This window comes from Labeo rohita, chromosome 24, assembly GCF_022985175.1.
Source record: "Labeo rohita strain BAU-BD-2019 chromosome 24, IGBB_LRoh.1.0, whole genome shotgun sequence".
Taxonomy (NCBI): Eukaryota; Metazoa; Chordata; class Actinopteri; order Cypriniformes; family Cyprinidae; genus Labeo; species Labeo rohita.
The window spans coordinates 15,751,916-15,775,318 of NC_066892.1; the positions used below are offsets into that span (position 1 = coordinate 15,751,916).

General features: G+C 34.0%; 1 protein-coding gene across 4 annotated transcripts in view; it reads right to left on the reverse strand.

Moving 5' to 3' along the window:
* The window catches only part of tpk1 (thiamin pyrophosphokinase 1), a 105,137-nt gene that overhangs the window by 37,562 nt on the left and 44,172 nt on the right, over positions 1–23,403 (reverse strand). For all 4 annotated transcript variants that reach the window (XM_051098413.1, XM_051098416.1, XM_051098415.1 and 1 more), the window contains 3 exons: positions 13,079–13,151; positions 7,414–7,509; positions 708–854 (listed from right to left, as the gene is read on the reverse strand). In XM_051098413.1, the coding sequence (XP_050954370.1) occupies positions 708–854; positions 7,414–7,509; positions 13,079–13,151 (316 nt within the window). The remainder of the gene's footprint in view (positions 1–707; positions 855–7,413; positions 7,510–13,078; positions 13,152–23,403) is intronic.

Consider the following 23,403-nt stretch of genomic DNA (forward strand, 5'->3'; position numbering starts at 1 on the left):
GTGTGTGCAAATGTCAAAATTTGACTACTGAAAACTAATTCTGATCTGTCTCTGAAAAGTCAGGAATAGCAGCAAATGAGCGCTGCACAGACGGAAACTGAATTCATGTTTTATAAGTCTGCTTTATGAGAAGCTGAAGCAGTCAAGTACATCTTTATATAGGCTGAGATGCGTTCATTTAAATTTCTGGCCCATTACAAGAGCCAATAGATTAAGACTCTCACAATCATCTCAATGTCCTATATTTTCTATGAGCCTCAAAGGTTGATTAAATGTTCTCATATAGAAGGCAAAGTAATGCAGCCACAGCAATTCTGTTGGGTTTTCTTATTAGTTGAACAAGGTCTTACTATTCTTTGTACATGTCTGCAAACGTCAAAACAAGGGCTTTTCATGTACTATACAGTGTTATTGTGCAAATATGAGCTGGTCTGATCTCTAAAACACATTCATCTCTCACATACTATAATTGCTTTGTATAGTAGTGTGAAAATGTTGACAATGCATACAGCTTTTTTGCATTTAGAGCTGTGACCTTTCAAAAGTGCACAAACAGAAAAACAACGCAGGCGGTAAAGTGTCTCTGCTGTTGTTAATTGCTTAATATCTCTATTGATCATTAAGTGCCGCAATCAGGATGTCAAAAGCACACAAGTGCAAACACTGATTAGTACATGCAAATGAGAAAGAGATAGAGAAGTGTTTACCTCTTGGAGGAGGACAGCCAGAGAACGGTCTTGTATAACCACCACGGGCAGGTTGGTCATCTTCTGGGCATGAAACAAGGTCTCTACCGTCGCCATGATCTGGTCAAAGCGGCCTCCAAGACCACCCAGGGTTACAATGGTGTCTATCTGCAAAAAGATGGTAGATGAGTAAACAAAGAAATTAATTAACCACTGAATAAATAAATTAACAGATGAATGTGTGATTGTGAGAGATGTTGCACAAACGAATGTGCAAACAACTGTGCAAATGAATGAGTCAACAAATGAGTGACTGTGTTAGCAAAGCAGCAGAGAAACTGCAGGACAGATGTTCTTAAAGTGCTGTTGCACAATTAAATGAACAAACAAACATAGTGCTATTGCACCAACAAATGAACAAATGAACAAAAAAGAATCAACAAACAAAATTAGTGTGTGTAAGCAAAGCAGCTTACATCGACTCTTCATACAGCTATGTTTTAAAAGTGCTAATGCACCAACAAATGAACGAACAAACAAACAAATCACCAAACAAACAAATTAATTAGTATGTGTACAAGCTGTGAACACAGAATCTTTAGACAACGCCAGAACAAGTTTTAAATGTGCATCAACAAATAAATGAAAGAGTGAGCAAACAAACAAACTAATTGACAAAAGAACAAACAAATTTTATGTACCTCCAAATGAATGAATGAACAGATAAATGAGCAAATGAATGATTGCGTTTGCGAAGCAGCAGAGAAACGGCAGGATAGATGTTCTTAAAGTACTGTTGCACAAACAAATGAACAAACAAACAAATGGGCAAATGAACGAACAAACAAACAAAAAAAAAATGAACTAACAAACAAATAATTTTAGGTAACTCCAGGAAAAAGCTCAATATTTTTCATAAAATGCTACTGCACCAACAAATGAATGAATAGACAAATTAATCAACAAACAAACGAATTAGTGTATAAGCAAAACCAGCAAGTGCTAATGCACCAATAAACAAACAAACAAATGAATCAACAAACTAATTAATTAGTACGTGTTTACACTGTGGACATAGATTCTTTAGACAACACCAAAATAAATGTTTTAAATGCTATTACACCAACAAGTAAATAAACGAACAAACAAACAAATTGACTATTGAACGAATAAACTATTTTTTATGTAATTTTAAACAATTGAATAAACAGATGAATTGATTGCAAATGTTGTCCAAACAAATTAACAAACAAGCAAACGAATTAACAAATGAACGAACAAACAAACATTTTTTTGTAACTCCAGAATAAATGCTCTATATTTTTCATAAAGTGCTATTGCACCAACAAATATACAAACAAACGAATCAACAAACAAACAAACAAATTAATTAGTGTGTGTGTGTGTAAGCAGTGTACATTCATTCGTTATGCAGTTATGTTTTAAAAGTGCTAATGCACTAACAAATGAACAAACAAACAAACAAACAAACAAATCAACAAACAAACAAATGAATTCGTATGTGTGTAGGCTGTAGACATAGATTCTTTACACAATGCCAGAATAAATGTTTTAAAGTGCTAATGCACCAACAAATGAGCAAACAAACAAACGCATCAACAAACAAACAAATTAATTAGTATGTACGTAAGCTGTGGACATGTATTCTTTACAAAACGCCAGAGGGAATGTTTTAAATGTGCTATTGCATCAACGAATGAACTAACAAGTGAGCAAACGAACAAACAAACTACTTGACAAATGAACGAACAACAGTTTTTTAATGTAACTCCAGGATAAATGCTCTATATTTTTCATAAAGTGTTACTGCACTAACAAATGAACCCACATCTAAATCAACAAACAAATGAATTAGTGTGTGTGTGTGTAAGCAAAGCAGAGTACATTGATTCTTTATGACGTTATGTTTTAAGAGTGCTAATGCACTAACAAATGAAAGAACAAATGAACAAATAAACTGATTAATTAGTATGTGTGTAAGCTGTGGACATAGATTCTATACACAATGCCAGAATAAATGTTTTAAATTTGTTACTGCATCAACAAATGAATGAACAAATGAGCAAATGAACAAACAAGCAAATTAACAAATAAACAAATGATTTTATGTAACTCCAAATGAATGAATAAACAGATGAATAAGTGAACAGTGACTGTGTTAGCAAAGCAGCAGAAAAACTCCAGGATAAATGTTCATAAAGTGCTGCTGCACAAACAAATGAGTGAACGAACAAACAAACAAATTAACAAATGAATGAACAACAGTTTTTTAATGTAATAAATGCTCTATATTTTTCATAAAGTACTACTGCCCCAACAAATAAACGAATGAACAAACAAATTAATCAAACAAACAAATTTGTGTATGTGTAAGCAAAACCAGTGTACAATGATTCTTCACGCAGTTATGTTTTAAAAGTGCTAATGCACCAACAACTGAATTAGCAAACAAACAAGAAAACTAAAATTGTTTGTGTATAAGCTGTGGACAATCCTTCACATAATGCCAGAATAAATGTTTTAAATGTGCTACTGCACCAACAAGTGCATGAACGAACAAACAAACAAACTAATGACTTAAACAAACAAGCAAACAAATTAATTACTATGTGTGTAAGTCTTTAGACAATGGCAGAATAAATGTTTTAAATGTGCTACTGCAAATTAATGAACAAAAAAGTGAGCAAACGAAAAAACAAATTAACAAATGAATGAACAAATTTTTTTTTAAATGTAACTCAAAATAAATGACTAAACACATGAATGAGCAAACTAATGAGAGATCGTGTTAGCAAAACAGCACAGAAACCGCAGGATATAGGCTGTTCTTAAAGTGCTGTTGCACAAACAAATTAAACGTGAGCAAACTAATAAATCCTATATTTTTCATAAAATGGACCAACAAATGAATGAATGAATAAACAAATGAATTAGTGTGTGTAAGCAAAACCACCGTACACTGATTCTTCATGCAGTTGTTTTAAAAGTGCTAATGCACCAAAAAATTAACAAAAAAAACAAACAAACAAACAAAATGAATCAACAAACAAAGAAGCAAACAGAATAATTAGTACATCTGCTAGCTGTGGACATAGATTCTTTACACAACACCAAAACAAATGTTTTAAATGTGCTATTGCACAAACAAATGAATGAACAAACAAGTGAGCAAACGAACAAATAAACAAATTAAATGAACGAACAAATGATTTTTTGAATGTAACTCCAAATTAATTAATTAATAGATTAACTGATTGCAACTGTTGCTACACCAATGAACAAACAAATACGTGAGCAAACAAAATAACAAACGAACAAATTATTTATTTTTACGTAACTCCACGATAAGTGCTCTATACTTTTAATAAATTTGAATAAACAAATGAATTAGTGTTTGTGTGTAAGCAAAGCAGCATACACTGATTCTTCATGCAGTTATGTTTTGAAACAAATAATAAATTTGTTAAATGTGCTATTGCCCCAAAAACGAATGAATGAACAATCAAACAAATAAATGAATTGCAATTTTGGGAGAAAAGCAATGGAATTATGATCCAGTTTTGTTGCACAAACAAATAAACGAATGGACAAAGGAATGAATAAACAGATGATTGAGCAAACAAGCAAAAGAATGAATGATTGTGGGAGCAAAAAATGCAACTCCAGGATAACTGTTGTAAAATTAAATGTAAAATTAACAAAACTGAATGAACAAACAAACAAATTAATGAATGAATAGTCAAACGAATCAGTGATTGTGGGTGCAAAGTAGTGGATAAAGTTTATTTATGCAACTCCGGAATAAATATTTTAAAAGTGCTGTTGCTTCAACAAATGAATACACAAAGAAACAGATGAATGACTGAACGAACAGACAAACAAATGAGCGATTGTCGGACGTAGATTCTGCAAGTTGATGATAAATGTTCTGAAAGTGCTTTTGCAAAGTTGCACCGTAGCTTTTTCCTTCCTCCTGCAGCCAAAAATTATGTCCTTCTTCACTAAACAACAGAGTCATACATTATGGAAAGTATTCCGAGGGAACAGTACGGACCGGAAAATGTTGACTTGGCAGAACATCTTTGATATTTGCTCCCGGGACCATTTGTCTGAATACTGCAATGTACCCATCACCCTGTGAGATCCAACAACTCTACGTGACAAAAAAACTCTTTAAAATGCACAGAGGGTAATCAACACTTCACTGCCAGCCCCCACTGGCTCATTTAAATAGCGGGACTTATGAGACATCTGACACATAAATTGTTCATGTTACAGTGCCTCTGTAATTATGTGGACTGATTGCAAAACTTCTTTAAAAAGCAAAGCAGAAATGATGATATGTTCGCAACTTGTACTTGGAGTCTGAGGTCAAAGTACGTCTTTACATTACCTGCAAAGTCTAATGCATCTTTTTCATCAAAAGCCTCTCATAAGCAAGCACAACCTGGAGACACAGTGTCATTTTTGTAATAATTAAACGTCTGTCCAACAACTTATTCTGTCCAATACTCAATTAGACCTGTAAAGCTTCCTGCTTTTGATGTGCAACATGCATCAAATAGACCACTGATGTTGATGACACTGAAGTGTCTCTTCTCAGGCTGAAACCAAGCTGGAGTCAACGCTTTAAAACAAGCAGATTAATAAATATTTTAATACTTATATTCGTGTTTTTGACATCCAAAGACTGACATAGAGTCAAATTACCTCATTCGTTTCCTCAGTGACCTTCATTGCAAAGCTTATCCACTTTTAGAAGCGTTACTCGTCTTTTGTGAGCGCTTGAAGACACAAAAGGTAGCGCTGAGATACAGAGGTGAATATAAACACAATAGGAAGAAGCAAGAAGGCCATAGTATGCATATAGATTGAGCCAGAAGCTCGTATATTGGTAAAACTCTGGAGTGTCTGTGACGGTGATGGGCATCTCTGTGAGGACCAACAGACAGTCTGACAAGCCTGGAGCTCAGGCTGGGGTTTCGAGGAGGAGCAGACAGACACACACACACAATATCCATACAAAACCTCTCTGACAGCTCCTGGAGGATGTGAATTCACACTGAAGCTGAGGTGTGAGCTCACCTTTTATGTTTGACAGATATAAAAAAGCGAGTGAGAATGAAACCGCTATGCTTCCAACTCAGCTTTCACAATGAACTTGAGTTCCACTTTATGTACTATTGTAATGTACTCATCTTAATACTTGGGCTTTGTGTTTTGGTACACATATTCCTGCATTCCAGTGTGACAGAGTAACAAAGGCCCTGTTTAAAGGGATAGTTCACCCAAAAATTAAAACTCATTCATTGCTGTCATTCATTTCTCACCCTCATGCCATTCTAAACCTGTAAGACCTTTGTTTGTTCGTGTCTATGCAGGGTCAGAAAGCTCTCGGATTTCATCAAAAATATCTTGAAGATGAGTAAAGGTCTTACAGCTTTGGAATGACATAATGGCAGTAATTAATGACAGAATTCTCATTTTTGGGTGAGCTGTCCCTTTAAAACTTGTGCAAATCAGGTCAAAAAGCTATGGATTGGATCTGAAGCATAAGAGAGAACATCATGCATAGAACTTACATTAATATTTAACATATTTATATCAGGACCCAAGGCCAAAATTGTTTGTCGTAGTACAAAAAGTGCTTAAAATCAAGTGTTGAAATTCATTAATATTACAACAAACTTCATAGCCCGAATATTATGCAAAATTAAGATAAAATAGACTAAAACTGACAATGCTGATTTCTAAATGTATATTTAATTTGGCTAGTTTCATGCTCTAAGAAAGTGGGTTTTACATGTATTTTTGTTTTTATGTCAAGGACCCCTCAAATAAGATGCTTAAACACATAACCACCAAATATAATGCTATGATTCTAAATGATAAAAGCAGATATATATTTTAACATACAAAGACCTAAATGTACAATACGCAATGTGTGAAAATAAAAGATAATATGCTTCCAAAATTAAACCCTAAATCACCCTATTCATTCTCATTACAGCCGAAGCAAATTTTTAGCGTAATTTATGGAAATATTTGGAGAAACTGTAAACTAAATCACATCCTAAACAAGTCTTAAGAATAAAAAAGTAATAATATATATATTTTTTTAATGTGTTAAAAATGATTAATATCATAATTATTTTTTTTCTATTTTTATGTAATATATTAATTTATCATATTAACTTGGATAACCCTAAAACCTAAATAAAATATAAAAACAATAAAAAAAAACAGAATTAAAGAATTATTATTTTTTAATTACTGCATTGAGCATTTCTATGGAATAGCATTTCACGAATTAAAAAAAAAATGCAATTGTGACTTTTTATCTTGCAATTCTGTTGGATAGTTCACCCAAAAATTAAAACTCATTCATTGCTATCATTCATTTCTCACCCTCATGCCATTCTAAACCTGTAAGACCTTTGTTCGTTCGTGTCTATACAGGGTCAGAAAGCTCTCAGATTTCATCAAAAATATCTTCATTTGTGTTCTGAAGATGAGTAAAGGTCTTACAGCTTTGGAACAACATAATGGTAGTAATTAATGACAAAATTCTAATTTTTGGGTGAGCTGTCCCTTTAAAACTTCTGCAAATCAGGTCAAAAAGTTACGGATCAGGTCTGAAGTGTAAGAGGGAACATCAAGACAGACAGATTTAGAGAGATTCAGCTGTGGAGAGATGGAGTCCAACCTGCAATTTCTGTGCTTTGATCTCCTCCACCATAATGGCCAAGCACTTAGTGAAGTCTGTCAGATCCTGGTCTGGCGTTTCCATTAGCTTGCAGTTCTGGAGCAAAATAAGATCAAATTCAAGACAATATGTCAGCAGTTGACAAATGCATTGATTTTTTTATTTAACACTCAAAAATTTGAGTTCAACTTCATATGGATGTACACTATTGTTCAAAAGTTGTGTTTTCTTTCAAAAGATTTAACACTTTTATTCAGCAAGGAAAAATTAAATTGATCAAAGGACACAGTAAAGACATTTATAATCACAAAAGATTTAAATGTACTTTTTAATCATCAAAGCATACTGGTTTTCACAAAAATATTAAGAACTGTTTATACAGGGTGGATTCAGATTAACTGGAACATTTTTTACAGTCATCTCAATGCTGAACAGCATCCCAATTTACCTGAATTCATCCCTATTAATATACACACATTAACAACTATTTAATATTGATAACAATAAGACAAAAATAGCTGCTAAAACCTTTGCCGTTAGAGGAGTAAGTTACAAATATAAATATATTTTACAAATAGGAATATATTTTGAAATATACAGTTGAGTTTAAAAGTTTACATACACCTTGCAGAATCTGCAAAATGTTACTATTTTACCAAAATAAGAGGGATTACACAAAACGCGTTATTTTTTATTTAATACTGACCTGAATGAGATATTTCACATAAAAGATGCTTACATATAATAATAGTTGAATTTATAAAAATGACCCTGTTCAAACGCTTGATTCTTAATATTGTGTTGTTATCTGAATGATCCACAACTGTGTGTGTGTGTTTTTTTTTTTAAGTGATAGTTGTTCATGAGTCCCTTGTTTGTTCTGAACAGTTAAACTGTCTGCTGTTCTTCAGCAAAATCCTTCAGGTCCCACAAATTCTTTGGTTTTTCAGCATTTATTTTTTGTTTTTGAACCCTTTCCAACAATGACTGTATGATTTTGAGATCCATATTTTCACACTGAGGACAACTGAGGCACTCATATGCAACTATTACAGAAGGTTCAAACCCTCACTGATGCTCCAGAAGGAAACACAATGCATTAAGAGCCGGGGGTGAAAACTTTTGAAATTTGAAGATCAGGGTAAATTGAACTTGTTTTGCCTTCTGGGAAACATGTAAGTATCTTCTGAAGGGCAGTACTAAATTAAAAAAATATGATATTTAGGCAAAAATGTCCACATCTTCATTCTGTTCAAAAGTTTACACCCCTGGCTCTTAATGCATCGTTTTTCCTTCTGGAGCATCAGTGAGCATTTGAACCTTCTGTAATAGTTGCATATGAGTCCCTCAGTTGTCCTCAGTGTGAAAAGATGGATCTCAAAATCATATAGTCATTGTTGGAAAGGGTTCAAATATACAAAAATGCTGAAAAAACAAAGAATTTGAACTAAAGAATAGCGGGCAGTTTAACTGTTCAGGACACACAAGGGGCTCGTAAACAACAATCACTAAACAAAAACAAACAAACAAACAAACAAAAAAAAAACAGCTGTGGATCATTCAGGTAACAACATAGTATTAAGAACCAAGTGTATGTAAACTTTTGAACAGGTCATTTTTATAAATTCAACTATTATTTTATGTCTATTCAGGTCAGTACTAAATAAAAAAAATAACATGCATTTTGTATGATCCCTCTTATTTTGGTAAAATAATTAACATTTTGCTGATTCTGCAAGGTGTATGTAAACTTTTGACCTCAAGTGTATTAAAACAGTTTTCAAATTGTAATATTTCAGAATATTACTGTTTTAAATTTAACTGCATTAAAAAAAAATCTCATTGCACACAATTTTGTGATTCAAAAATCATTTTTGGCACAACTGGTTAGTGAAGTTACTCCAACAAAATCATACTATTTGGATTAAAATGGGGTTAAAGGGGAAAACAACACTTTCACTGTAAAAATTTTTTTAAAGACGATACACTAGTAGAGACTGCCAGGATGTGTCTTGTCAATTTTTGTCTGATCGCACTTTGTGTGTCATAAATGGGATCTCTTGTTGTGTGAATTCTTTGAAAGTCAGGAAGGTCAGAGGTGAATGTCGCTCATTTCCAGTCTCAGTTCCATCCAACGGCTGCATATATACGGCCGTTGGAGGTGACTTGTCAATTGCAGAAGGTATCACAAATTCCCACACCCAAACGTCAGCCGAGAAGCTTGTTTCTGTTGTGGCTTGATCTTTCCTTTATCCTCCACAGAGCATCACTCTGGTTTTTATTCCTTTTCAAACCCATTTAAATTCAAGCGTCATGCTCTGTCAAACTTCGGTTTCCCCGAAAGCCGCGTACACCGGCTTAGGAATGACATAAAAATGCATGTATGCAGGATTATAACAATGCAAATAACCTCTGGTACTCATTACTTAGCAGATGGTTTTCATTCAAACTGACGTACAGTACACTAATTTCAGGGACGGTCCCACAGGAGAAGAGCGCAGTTAAGTGCTTTGCTCAAGGGCACAGTGGAGGCCTCTCTGTAACACTTCACTTCACAGGTTCACCAGCTTTGTTAAGAGCTTTAGCCACTAGACTGATACCACACCACACTGCACCTTTCCAGGATGACAGGAAGTCAGTGGTGTGAATCTGTGAAATCTACATGACTTGAGGAAGTGAGTGGCTGGGGGGGGTGGGAATGGCTGGAAAGGACAAAATATGAATCTCAATCAGAAAGTGTGTCAGCCTACATTTGTGAGCCAGATACATAATCTTGCAAAGGACTTGCATTAATATTTAACATATATTTATATCAGGACCCAGGAGCCAAGGACTCAAAATTGTTTGTCATATCAAAGTACAAAAAGCTTAAAATTAAACGCTGAAATGCACTAATATTACAATAAACTCACTGGGCAAACATTATGCAAAAATATGAAGATACAAAAGACTAAAACTGACAATTCTGGTTTCTAAAAGTATGTTTAACTTTGATAGTTTCATGCTCTAGGCAAGTGGTTTTCATTTATTTATTTTTTTTAATGTCAAGGATTCCCAAATAAGTTGCTTACACACATAACCACCGAATATAATGTTATGATCCTAAATGATAAAAGCTGATATATTTTAAAATACAAAGACCCAAATATACACAGTGTGTGAAAATAAAAGATAATATGCTTCCAAAATTAAACACAATATTTATTCTCTTTACACTGAAGCCAAAGCAAATTATTAGAGTAATTTATGGAAATATTTGGAGAAAATCACAAATAATCTTAAACTAAATCACAAATAATCTTAAACGAGTCTTAAGCATAATAAACAATATAATTTTTTAATGTGTTAAAAATTAAGAATTTTTATCATTTAAAAAAATATATTTTTATGTAATATATTAAATGATAACATTAACTTGGTTAGCCCTAAAACCTACATAAAATATAAAAATAATAATAAAAAAATGATGGAATTATTTTTTAATTTTTGTATTGAGCATTTCTATGGAAGCCCGTTTCCACCACTGAATAAAAAACAAAAAAAGGTAATTGCGACCTTTTAAATCGCAATTCTGACTTTTTTCTTAGAATTGTGACATATAAACTCGCATTTGTGAGTTATAAAGTGAGAATTGTGTGATTTAAACTCGCAATTGTGAGAAAGAGTCAGAACTGCGAGTTCATATCTTGCAATTCTGACTTTATAACTCACAATTGCGAGTTTAAATCTCTCACTTCTGAGAAAAAAGTCAGAATTGCATTATGTAAATTTACAATTTTCAGAAAAAACTGAATTATTTAGAGATTTAAACTCACAATTCTGAAAAATAAAGTCAGAAAGAGTTTTTATCTTTCAATTCTGACTTTATTTCTCACAATTGTAAGTTTATATCAAGCAATTTTGAGAAAAAAGTCAGAATTGTGAGTTTATATCTTGCAATTCTGACTTTATAACTCGCAATTGCGAGTTTAAATCTCTTAATTCTGAGAAAAGTCAGAACTGCATTAAGTAAATTCGCAATTTTAGAATAAAAAAAAACTCTGAATTATAAGATTTAAACTTGCAATTCTGAAAAATAACGTCAGAAAGAGTTTTTATCTTGCAATTCTGACTTTGTTTCGCGCAATTGAGTTGAAATCTCAATTCTGAGAAAAAAAATAGAAGTGCGATTTTTTTTTTTTGCAATTTTTTTTTTTAAATTTGCAATTTTGAGAAAAAAATTCTGAATTATGAGACTTAAACTTGCAATTCTGAGAAATAAAGTCAGAATTTTTTTATCTTGCAATCCTTATCTCTCACAATTTAAAAATGTTATTAAGCAATTCTGAGAAAAAAGTCAGAATTGCGAGTTTAAATCTCTCAGTTAAGATTAAGACAATGCATTAAGTAAATTCGCAATTTTGAGAAAAAAACTCTGAAATATGAGATTTAAACTTGCAATTCTGAAAAATAACGTTTAAATCTCGATTTTGCGAATTTTTTTTTTTTTTTTTTAAATTTGCAATTTTGAGAAAAAAACTCTGAATTATGAGACTTAAACTTGCAACTGAGAAATAGTCAGAATTTTTTTTTATCTTGCAATTCTGACCTTATCTCTCACAATTTAAAAATCAAAGCGTTATCAAGCAATTCTGAGAAAAAAGTCAGAATTGTGAGTTTAAATCTCTCAGTTAAGATGAGAGATTTAAGTAAATGCATTAAGTAAATTCGTAATTGTGAAAAAAAACCCCTCTGAATTATGAAATTTAAACACGAGTTTGCGAGTTTAAATCTCGCAATTCTGAAAAAAGTCAGAATTGCATTAAGTAAATTCGCAATTTTGAGGAAAAAACTCAAATTATGAGACTTAAACTTGCAATTCTGAGAAATAAAGTCAGAATGAGTTTTTAACCTTGCAAATTCTGCCTTTATTTCTCGCAATTGTGAGTTTATGTCACGCAATTCTGAGAAAAAAGTCAGAATTGTGAGTTTATATCTTGCAATTTGAAAAAAAATCAGAATTGCATTAAGTAAATTCACAATTTTGAGAAATAAAACAGAATTATGAGACTTAAACTTACTACTCTGAGAAATAGTCAGAATGATTTTTTATATTTAAATTCTGACTTTATTTCTGAGTTTATATCACGCAATTCTGAGAAAAAAAGTCAGAATTGTGAGTTTATATCTTGCAGGTCTGACTTTATAACTCGCAATTGCGAGTTTCTGAGAAAAAAAGTCTGAATTGCAAGATGTAAGCTCAGAATTTTTCTCAGAATTGCGTGAACTCACAATCGCAAGAATTTCCCTCAGAAATTGCTTTTTTCCCTCAGAATCAGACTTTATTAAATGCAATTGCGTTTATATCCCGCTATTCTGAAATCACAAGTGAGGACTGGGAGATAAAAAGTCACAATTACCTTTCTTATTCTTTATTCAGTGGCGGAAACGGGCTTCCATACATTTCAGCAACCACAATGTATTAGAATATACCTGCAAAGCATTTTTGGATTGTCCCATGACCTATAAATTTAATAATTCTGGAACAAACCTCAAAACAAATGAATACTGTAGCAATACAAATACTTTGGTAAAAGAGAGGGAAATCTGAAGAACGTGCAAACATATGGACATAAAAGAAAGTAAAAGAGCCATCAGAAGAGAGTCCTAGAGAAAGTAAGCTTACCTTTTCTGTGTAAAATGCCTTGACCTCTGGCAGGATTGAATCAAAGTCTCCATTTATGTAGTCTGGGAGAAAACTTCATGGGAAGAGAGAGAGAAACTGATGTGAGAGAGAGCAGGAGGAGAGGGTGATGGGTAAAAAGAGCACAATTTGTGCAGCCATCAGATCCTTTATTCATGTGAAATGAAGGTGCGTCTCTGACACGGGCCATGGAAAGCTTCAGTGACAGGACCCCACCAGAGCCATTCAACGCATGCCAGTCACAGCATTATCTGTCCCCAGTCATGACAAAAGCGACACAGACAGCCTCTTGACACAGCGAGGGGTTGAGAGAATTGATGCACGCTGCGCCGTCGCCGTATCCCTCACACCAAACTTCTGCAACATAGATTTACAATATATATGGAGGCAATGACAAGATTTTCTTCGCTCAGATGGGCAGAGTATTCATTTTGAGAAAGGCAGATCATGTCGCGCTTTCTTTCGTTTTATTCCCTGCGAGCAGAAAGGTAGCGTGGGTATCGGTAGGCATTAAAGCATAAAGACTTGATGTTACGATTTCACGCTCTGCTGGACGGTGCATGTAGCCGCTGAATGAGCAGAGATGCGCTGCTGAGCTGGTTTAAGAGTAACACTGCAGCGGATTACAGGAGCGCTATCTACATCTCACGGCTGAATCTGAGGCCCAATGAAGAGGAGAACGCCGGCGTGCAAATATAGCTGTGGTAAAAACAGATTGTGTGAGTGAACAGAGCCAAATCTATGACACTAAACTTACACTAGTTTGCTAAGACGATCATCAATACTACTAACGCTTGCATTTTAAAATTCATTGTTCTTTTAGTACTTTTAATTCTTTTAAACAATTCTTTAAAAGACTTTTAAAATATAGTTTTTTAACATCAACAAATAGAATCCAGTTCTTGCACTAAATAATATATAGAACAACAATACTAAGTGAACATCTTTGCACTGGTTGAACTTTATCTGTTTGATTCACTAAAAAGCACTGACTCACGAAAGTCATTTGTTCAGGAATCAAACTACACTGGTCGCTCTGTATCTTTCTGATTCACTAAAATGAATTGACTCACAAGAGTCATTTATTCAGGAATCAGATTATATTGATTGTACTGTATCTGTTTGATTCACTAAAAAGCACTGACTCACAAAAGTCATTTGTTCAGGAATCAGACTACACTGGTCGCCCTGTATCTTTCTGATTCACTAAAAAGAATTGACTCACAAGAGTCATTTGTTCAGAAATCAGACTACACTGGATGACCTGTATCTTTTTAATTCACTAAAAAGAATTGACTCACAAGAGTCATTTGTTCAGGAATCAGACTACACTGGTTGCCCTGTATCTTTTTGATTCACTAAAAAGAATTGACTCACAAGACTCATTTGTTCAGAAATCAGACTACACTGGTCGCCCTGTATTTTATTTTATTCAATAAAAAGAATTGACTCACAAGAGTCATTTGATCAGGAATCAGACTACACTGGTCACCCTGTATTCTTATCTTTTATTTTTATTTTTTGATTCACTAAAAATATCTGACTCAGACTACACTGGTTGCCCTGTATCTTTTTGATTCACTAAAATGAATCGACTCACAAGAGTCAATTATTTGGGAATTGGACTACACTGTTTGTGCAGTATCTGTTTTATTCACGAAAAAGAACAGACTCACAAGAGCAAATTGTTCAGGAATCATATTAGACTGGTTGCCCTATATTTTTTTGATTCACTAAAAAAATCTGACTTCACAAGAGTCATTTGTTCAGGAATCAGACTACGCTGGTCGGACAGTCTCTTTCTGATTCACTAAAAATATGTGACTCACGAGACTCATTTGTTCAGGAATCAGACTACACTGGTCGGCCAGTATCTTTTTGATTCACTAATATGAACTGACTCACAAGAGTCAATCATCTGGGAATTTGACTACACTGTTTACACAGTATCTGTTTGATTCACAAAAAAGAACATACTCACAAGAGCAATTTGTTCAGAAATCATACTAGACTGGTTGCCATATGTTATATATATTTATACATACATTCTTTTGATTCACTAAAAAATAATTGACTCACAACATAAAAATATGTGACTCACAAGAGTCATTTGTTCAGGAATCAGACTACACTGGTTGCTCTGTATTTTTTTGATTCACTGAAAATATCTCACTCACAAGAGACATTTGTTCAGAAATCAGACTACACTGGTCGTGCCGTGTACATCTGATTCATTAAAAAAAGAGTCACTTTGAAGACTCATTCATTCGGGAATTGGACTACACAGCTTGCGCTGACTGTATCTGCTTGATTCACTAAACAGAACTGAGTCATTCATTCGGGAATCAGACTATACTGATCATGCTTTATGCGTCTGATTCACTAAAAAGAAGGGATGTTTCATAGAATCATTCTTTCGGAAATCGGACTACAGAGGTTGCTCTGGTTGTATCCATTTGATTCACAAAAAAGAACTGATTTACAAGAGTCTTTTTTTTTTTTTAGCAATCACACTACACTGGTTGTGTTGTATGCATCTGATTCACCACAAAGAAGGGATGTTTTGTAGAGTCATTCTTTTGGAAACCGGACTACACAGGTTGCTCTGACTGTATCTGTTTGGTTCACTAAAAAGAAATGATTCACAAGAGCCATTTTTTCAGGAATCAGACTACACTGGTTGTGCTATATGCGCCAGATTCACTAAAACAAAAAAGAGGCGCTTTGTAGAGTCATTTGTTCTGAAATTGGACTACACTGGTTGCTCTGTCTGTATCTATTTGATTCACTAAAAGAACTGATTCACAAGAGTCATTTTTTTCAATAATCAGACTACACTGGTTGTGCTGTATGCATCTGATTCACTAAAAAGAAGAGTCGCTTTGTAGTAATTCGTTTGGAAATCAGCTACACTGGTTGCACTGACTGTATCTGTTTCATTCATTAAAATGAACTGACGTGCAAGAATCATTTGTTTGTGAATCAGAGTACATTGGTCACATTTTATGTTTTTTATACATTTAAAAGAATGCAGAGCATTTTAGTTAGTATTCTGTCCGAACATGCAAAAACCATTAATAGAACCGTGAAATGTAAATCCACAAGTAATAGTGTTCAGATTCAACATGGTTTTATAATAATTTGTGCCCCTATTAATTGTATTACGAGCCCCTATTAATCTTTCTGCCAAAAAACGTCAGATCATCTAGAACGCTTCTGGCTTTGATCCAGGGTTCGATGTGCGAGAAAAAGCAATTCAAAGCAACAAACGCTTTTAAAGTTTCCCATTGTGTCCTCTCCAACAGACTCCCAGTTAAACAGGAAACCATAAATAACCCTCAGCAGTGACAGTTCTGCGGCCACATTAAGGTGAAGCTAAATGAAACCTTTCCTTTTGACATTTTATCAGCAAAACAGCTCCTTCCCACCGCAGAGCTCAAATTGGAGGCAAAATACACCTCTTTTACATTCAAATTAAAGTGTCACTTAAAGTTAATCGTAATGCAGGGACTATACCTCGTTGAAAAAGAACTCGATTTGGACCGGCACGGAGAAAATTAGAATTAAGAATTGAAGTAATTCCAGAAGGTCAAGACCAAAGCCAATGGGAGAGCCTGAGACCAGACACCCTGTCGCATCAGATGCTTCATTCATTTTGTCACAGCCCAAAGAGACAAGACAGACAGACGAGATCACAGTTATCGCTCCGGCTTTCTTGTTTTTGCCTTGTTACACACTCTAAAATAACATCAAAGAGAATGTGGGGAGGTGAAAATTGGGCTCCCAAGTGACATTCAAGAACAAAACTACATGCAAATCCTTAAACGTCTTGTATTCTGATGCTGCCTCTCTGCTAATAAATGTGACTGTTCATCAACAGGGGAGCTCCATATTGGCTTCATTTCGCGCAGCACAAATTTCGCTCTATTTTTTACGTCAATAAGCCCACTCAGGACTTAAATAACAGATCGCCTGCTTTATGCCTGGCAGTTTCACACACCCCTCAGAATATCAAGAGACCTCTTCAGCTGTTGCTTCATTACAGACAGTCTGGTGAAATCATAAAACCGCCCCTCCTGAGTGGATCATCTGAACAGACGATCAGCTTTTGATTATGCCTCAGAGTTCATTTTCGACTCCTTCATAATCAGCAAAGGTCACACAAGTACTTCAGAACAGCACCCGCACAACACGTACCGAGCTGGAGTACTGTACATTACTGTGCAACCATAGATAACGTACCTTGTGTCCAAATATGTATACTCAAAACGATAGTTTAACCAAAAATTCTGTCATTAACTACTCTAAACCCATAAGACTTTCGTTCATCTTCGGAACACGATTGAAGGTATTTTTGATGAAATCCGAGAGCTTTCTGACCCTGCATAGACAGCAGTGTTGGGAAGGTTACTTTGGAAATGTAATAGGTTACAGATTACAAGTTACTTGATTTAAAATGTAATAAGTAGTGTAACTTTTCAATTACTTTATTAAAGTAATGTAACTTATTACTTTCAATTACTTTTTGATTACTTTTCTAAATTTCTAATTTTTTCAACTGTTAATCATTTTGAAACATTTAAACCAGGCAGAGTTAGCCTTACAGTAGCACTCAACACTGATTACAGTCAGACTTTCAAAATTCTTTACCACTTGAATTAAGATTATAATAAGTAAGGGATAATACACATCTTTATTTTGCGATAACAATTGTCTGAATGTACATTATCCCACTTATTACACAGCTGCTTGATAGATTATTAGATGTTTTGTGTCAAAATTATTAGACACGAAACACTGATCTGAGTTGAAATATTTGAACGCAAAGCTTCCGTGAAGAAATCAGTTGCTAGCAAATGGCAAGTTCAAACTAGACATTTTAGGGACACAGTGCAGTCATACCAGTTTTCTTACACAACATTTCACCACATAAATAATTAAGTAGCAGTACTAGTTTGTTAGTTATCTTATAATCCATTACAATGTACAAAAACAAAAACATGGCAGCAGCTGCGTTTGTATGAAACAATAGAGCAAGTCCACGATACCAGGATGACAGAATTAAGAAATTGTACACATAATATTGAATTAAGCTTTAATATTTTATTAGCTAACAAAACGCAAAGCTTCCACCAAGAAAAATTATCAAGCATATAGCACTGACTTTTTTTTTACTTATATTTTTGGGCTTTTTATGCCTTTTATTGTGATAGGACAGTAGAGAGATGACAGGAAAGAGCTGGGAGGAGAGAGTGGAGCGGGATCGGCAAAGGATCTCGAGACGGGAATCGAACTCGGGTCACTGTGAGCGCAGTTGTGCTATATGTCATAACAAGATCATAATATAAATAACATCATAACAAGAAATAGCTATGATACTGGGTTTGAAATCAAATGTTTGCATAGTTATGACAGAAAACACTAGCATCTAACAATGCCTTGGAAAAAACAATCTTAAAAAATAAAGTTTATGCATAAACCCAAATAGGAAATAAAACAGTTATCGAATAAGCATGTGTCCTGTTCTGTGCCCTAAACTCCTGAAACATTGGTGTCTCATTTTAGAGCAGCCAATGCAATTTAAAAGAAGTCAATTAAACCTGTAAGTGGGGGTGGGTGTGTGAAAAAATTCAGATTTGTAATCACTGGCATTTTTCAAAAGTAACTGTAATTTAATTACATATTTTTTCTCAGTAACTGTAACTAATTACAATTACATTTATTTTGTAATTAAATTATGTAATTCCGTTACATGTAACTAGTTATTCCCCAACACTGATAGACAGCAACGCAACTGACACGTTTGAAGCCCAGAAAGGTAGTAAGGACATTGTTAAAATAGTCCATGTGACATCCATAATGTTATGAGGCTAGACCTAATGAATCTTTCAGAGAGATGCTCTGACTTCAACAGTAGCACTTCATGAGAAACATATTATTTAAATACCACTCTAACAGTTAATAAGAATCTGAACATTGGAAGATTACCCAGAGAGCAATCACTGTTTATATTCCAGGCAGTTTGGGACTAAAAACCTGTTCCATAGTAACGGCCGATACCATCTGCAAATGGCAGAATAAAGCGTAGTATGTTTCATGAGCTCTAAGCAATAGCGTGTTCACCGCTTCAGTTCAAATAAAGCTGAGCTTTCTAAACTAATCAAAGTGCTGGGAAAGGTCAATGCAGTAATTACATTTAAGGCACTGTGAGATAATAACAGGATATGTCTTGATCTGGGCACCGGCTCCTCTGAAGATTTCTCTCCCTGTCAGCTCCTGTTTGCACAGGAAGATTAAAAATGAATAATCACTGTGGATGCATGTAATTAGGCAAGGCCAGAGGTCTGCCAGACATATGAAATGTGTTCCAGTCCTGCATCAAAAAGACTTCTGGGAATGTGCAGTCGCTGGTCTAAACCAATCAGCTTTTGCTCACAAATGAGTATAAAACAACTACCAGATGCCACAATGTGCAGCCTGATTTGCAAGTATCATTAGATACACCTTGTAGGTTTTGGTCAACTCAACAATTTTCAATTAAAGGGATAGTTCACCAAAAAATGAACATTTTGTCAGAATTTCTGCATGTTCATGTCTTTTTAAGATAATGAAACAAATAAGGAATAGAATTGCCAAGCAGTAAAATGACAGAAGAATCACAAAAGTGTCACAACAGTGTTTGAAATGATTTATGTGCTACATTTCAAGTCAATTTAAGTTAATTCATTGTCAATCTTTTCTTCCAGTGAGATAACACTGGCTAATGATCACTGAACCTCTGAGTTGAACTTGACAACTGAATCAGATGAATTAATGAACATTGACCATGTTTTGTGAATCGGATCAACTGATTGACTGAAGAGATCTGTGAACTGGATTGATTCATTAAAATAATCTGAATTCAAACCAGTTTTATGAACTGGATCATCTGATTTGCTTAAAGATTTGAATATTCAGATTGTTTTTGTGAACTGCCTCAAGCAATGAATTAAAAAGATCTAAATCATTCAGAGCATTTTTTAACTGAATCAAACAATTGTTCAACATTTAAATTATTAAGATCAGCTTTGACTGACCAAGTGATTAATTTAAAAATCTGAATCATGCATACCAGTTTATGAACTTGGTCAACTGATTCACTTAAAGATCTGAATTGTTCAAGTCAGTTTTAAGAACTGGATTAGCTGATTAATTACAATGGTTTAGGTCAAATAATCCAGTTTTATGAACTTGCTTAAAGATGTGAATCATTCATGGTGGTTTTGAGAATTGAATACATTTGATGATTTGAATCATGCAATCTAGTTTATCAACTAGATCAACTGATTTATTTAAAGATCTGAATTGTTCAGGGTGGTTTCAAGAACTAAACAAAACAATTTGTTCAAAATGTTCAACTTATTAAGATCAGCTTTGAGAACTAGATCAAGTGATTAATTACAATGATCTGAATTATGCAATCCAGTTTATGAACTAGATCAACTGATTCACTTACAAGACCTGAATCGTTCAGGTTGGTTTCAAGAACTAAACAAAACAATTTGTTAAAAATGTTCAACTTATTAAGATAAGCTTTGAGAACTAGATCAAGTGATTAATTACAATGATCTGAATTATGCAATCCAGTTTATGAACTAGATCAACTGATTCACTTACAAGATCTGAATCGTTCAGGTTGGTTTCAAGAACTAAACAAAACAATTTGTTAAAAATGTTCAACTTATTAAGATAAGCTTTGAGAACTAGATCAAGTGATTAATAACAATGATCTGAATTATGCAATCTAGTTTATGAACTAGATCAGGGGTGCCCAACCCTGTTCCTGGAGATCGACTTTCCTGGAGAGTTTAGTTGCGACCTTAATCAAACATACCTGTCTGTAATTTTCAAGTGCTCCTTGAGATCCTAATTAGCTGGTTCAGGTGTGTTTGGTCAGGGTTGGAGCTGAACACTGCAGGAAAGTCGATCTCCAGGACCAGGATTGAGCACCCCTGAACTAGATCAACTGATTCACTTACAAGATCTAATTCCTTCAGGTTGGTTCAAGAACTGAATAAATGCAATTTGTTCAAAATATTCAAATTATTAAGATCAGCTTTGAGAACTAGACCAAGTGATTCATTACAATGATCTGAATCATGCAATCTAGTTTTTGAACTAGATCAACTGATTCACTTACAAGATCTAAATCGTTCAGACTGGATCTGAATCGTTCAGACTGGATTTGAGAACAGAATAAAGCAATTAACTGAAAGGATCTGAATCATTCAGACCATTTTTCCAAATGAAACTGACAAAATCATTCAACAAATTTGAATTACCAAGATGGATTTTGTGCACTTGACCATTTATTGAAAAGATATGAATTATTTACACAGCAATGGAATGATGAGGGAGTAGGGGAAGTAGATGACAGCATTATCATTTTGGGCTGAACAATCCTCTTTAATTCCCTCAAAAATGTGAATTCCTTCATTTCATCTGAGCAAAACCAAAAAAAGCACTGCATCTGTTGATGGTATTCATCTCCAAATATGGAATATTTTGCTTGTTGCTGAGACCCAATTAATTTCCAGCGAGTAAAAAATTCCCTAATGGCACCGCATATGGCTAACTGTCTGGAGAAGGCTTCTATACTCTCGTTTGGCAGCTCTGAATAAAATCTACAGATGACAACAAAAGCATACGGAGTAAAGCAATGACAGGTACAAGAGAATTGATGGATGTGACATGGAACAGGGCCTGCTGTATGTGTGCATTCAAAAGATATTGTTTATTTTTTGGAACGTCCTTTGAGGTGTCTTTGGCAGTGCTGCTGCAAGCTGATAAGCTCAAAACAACAAGCTTCTGACGATCGCAGTCGAAACATACTTTACTGGCAGTGCGCTGAATGGATCATTAGCTCCCTACGAAGGCATTCTCGGTCTCTTAAATATGCCTGCCGTCACAATAAACCAGCTGTTTTGAAGCAGCAGCACAGTCTATTGTACAAGGCTTAAAATATATATCTATTTTATCCTCTCATTTGCTGTGTTTTCAATCCTATTCGAATCCACAATATGCTAGCTCAAGCTTCTTAACAACAATATCATGCTTATTCATTTCAGTTTTATTAGCAGTGCACAAGAAGTGTATTGCATGTTTTCAGTAATTAAAAGATATTAACAGTCATTGTGATCCCATAAAAATACAGATTCACATTAATCTGAATCAATCCAATTTATGATTATTGTTTTTAAGATTTAAGATTTAAGATTAAGTTGCTAATGTTAATTAATTAAAGGGATAGTGTACTCAAAAAGAAGATTATTTTAAAAAAAATGCTGGTAGCCATTAACTTCCACAGTATTTTTTTGGAAGTCAATGGAGGCCCCTTTCTGCCAAATATGAATAAATTAAAAAAAAAAAAAAAAAAAAAAAAAAAAAAAACTCACAAATACAAATTATAGAGTCAGAATTGCAAGATATAGAATTGCAAGATATAAATTAGCAATTGTGAGAAAAAAGTCAGAAATGCAATTTTTTTTCTCACAATTCTGACTTTTTTTCATAATTGTGAGATATAAACTCATAAATGCGAATTATAAAGTCTGAGTTTGAGGGGGAAAAAAGACTATGTTCTCAGAATTGCAAGTTTATATCTCACAAAAAAATCTCAATTGTGAGATATTAACTTGCAATTCTGAGAAAAAAAAGTCAGACTTCTGAGTTTTTAATCAAGCAATTGTGAGAAAAAAAAGTCAGAATTGTGAGATAAAAGTCGCAATTATCTTTTTTTTATTTTTTATTCAGTGGTGGAAACGGGCTGCCATAGCTACCTGCAACTGTTTGGTTACCAGCATTCTTCAAAATGTGCTGGTAAAGAGAGAAACTCAGATTCTGAACAACTTGAGGGTGAGAAAAATTATGACAGAGTAGGGGTGTGCGACATATATCATCTATGATAATATTGTCGTTGTTGTTTTAATATTAATACAATTTGACATTACTGAGCATACTGCAAAAAAAAAAAAAAAACACACCTAGAAAGTGCACGAATGTATTCCACCATGTCTGGTTAGACTGCTGTGCCAGCACATTCACAAATTTACTGCATGATTTAGTCTAATAAATTACATTAAGAATTTCCCAAAAATTCAAGATAAGGAAGCAGATATGCAACCATATGATTTCTGTATGTCTTTTACATTTACAGGTGCATCTCAATAAATTAGAATGTTGTGGAAAAGTTCATTTATTTCAGAAATTCAACTCAAATTGTGAAACTTGTGTATTAAATAAATTCAGTGCACACAGACTGAAGTAGT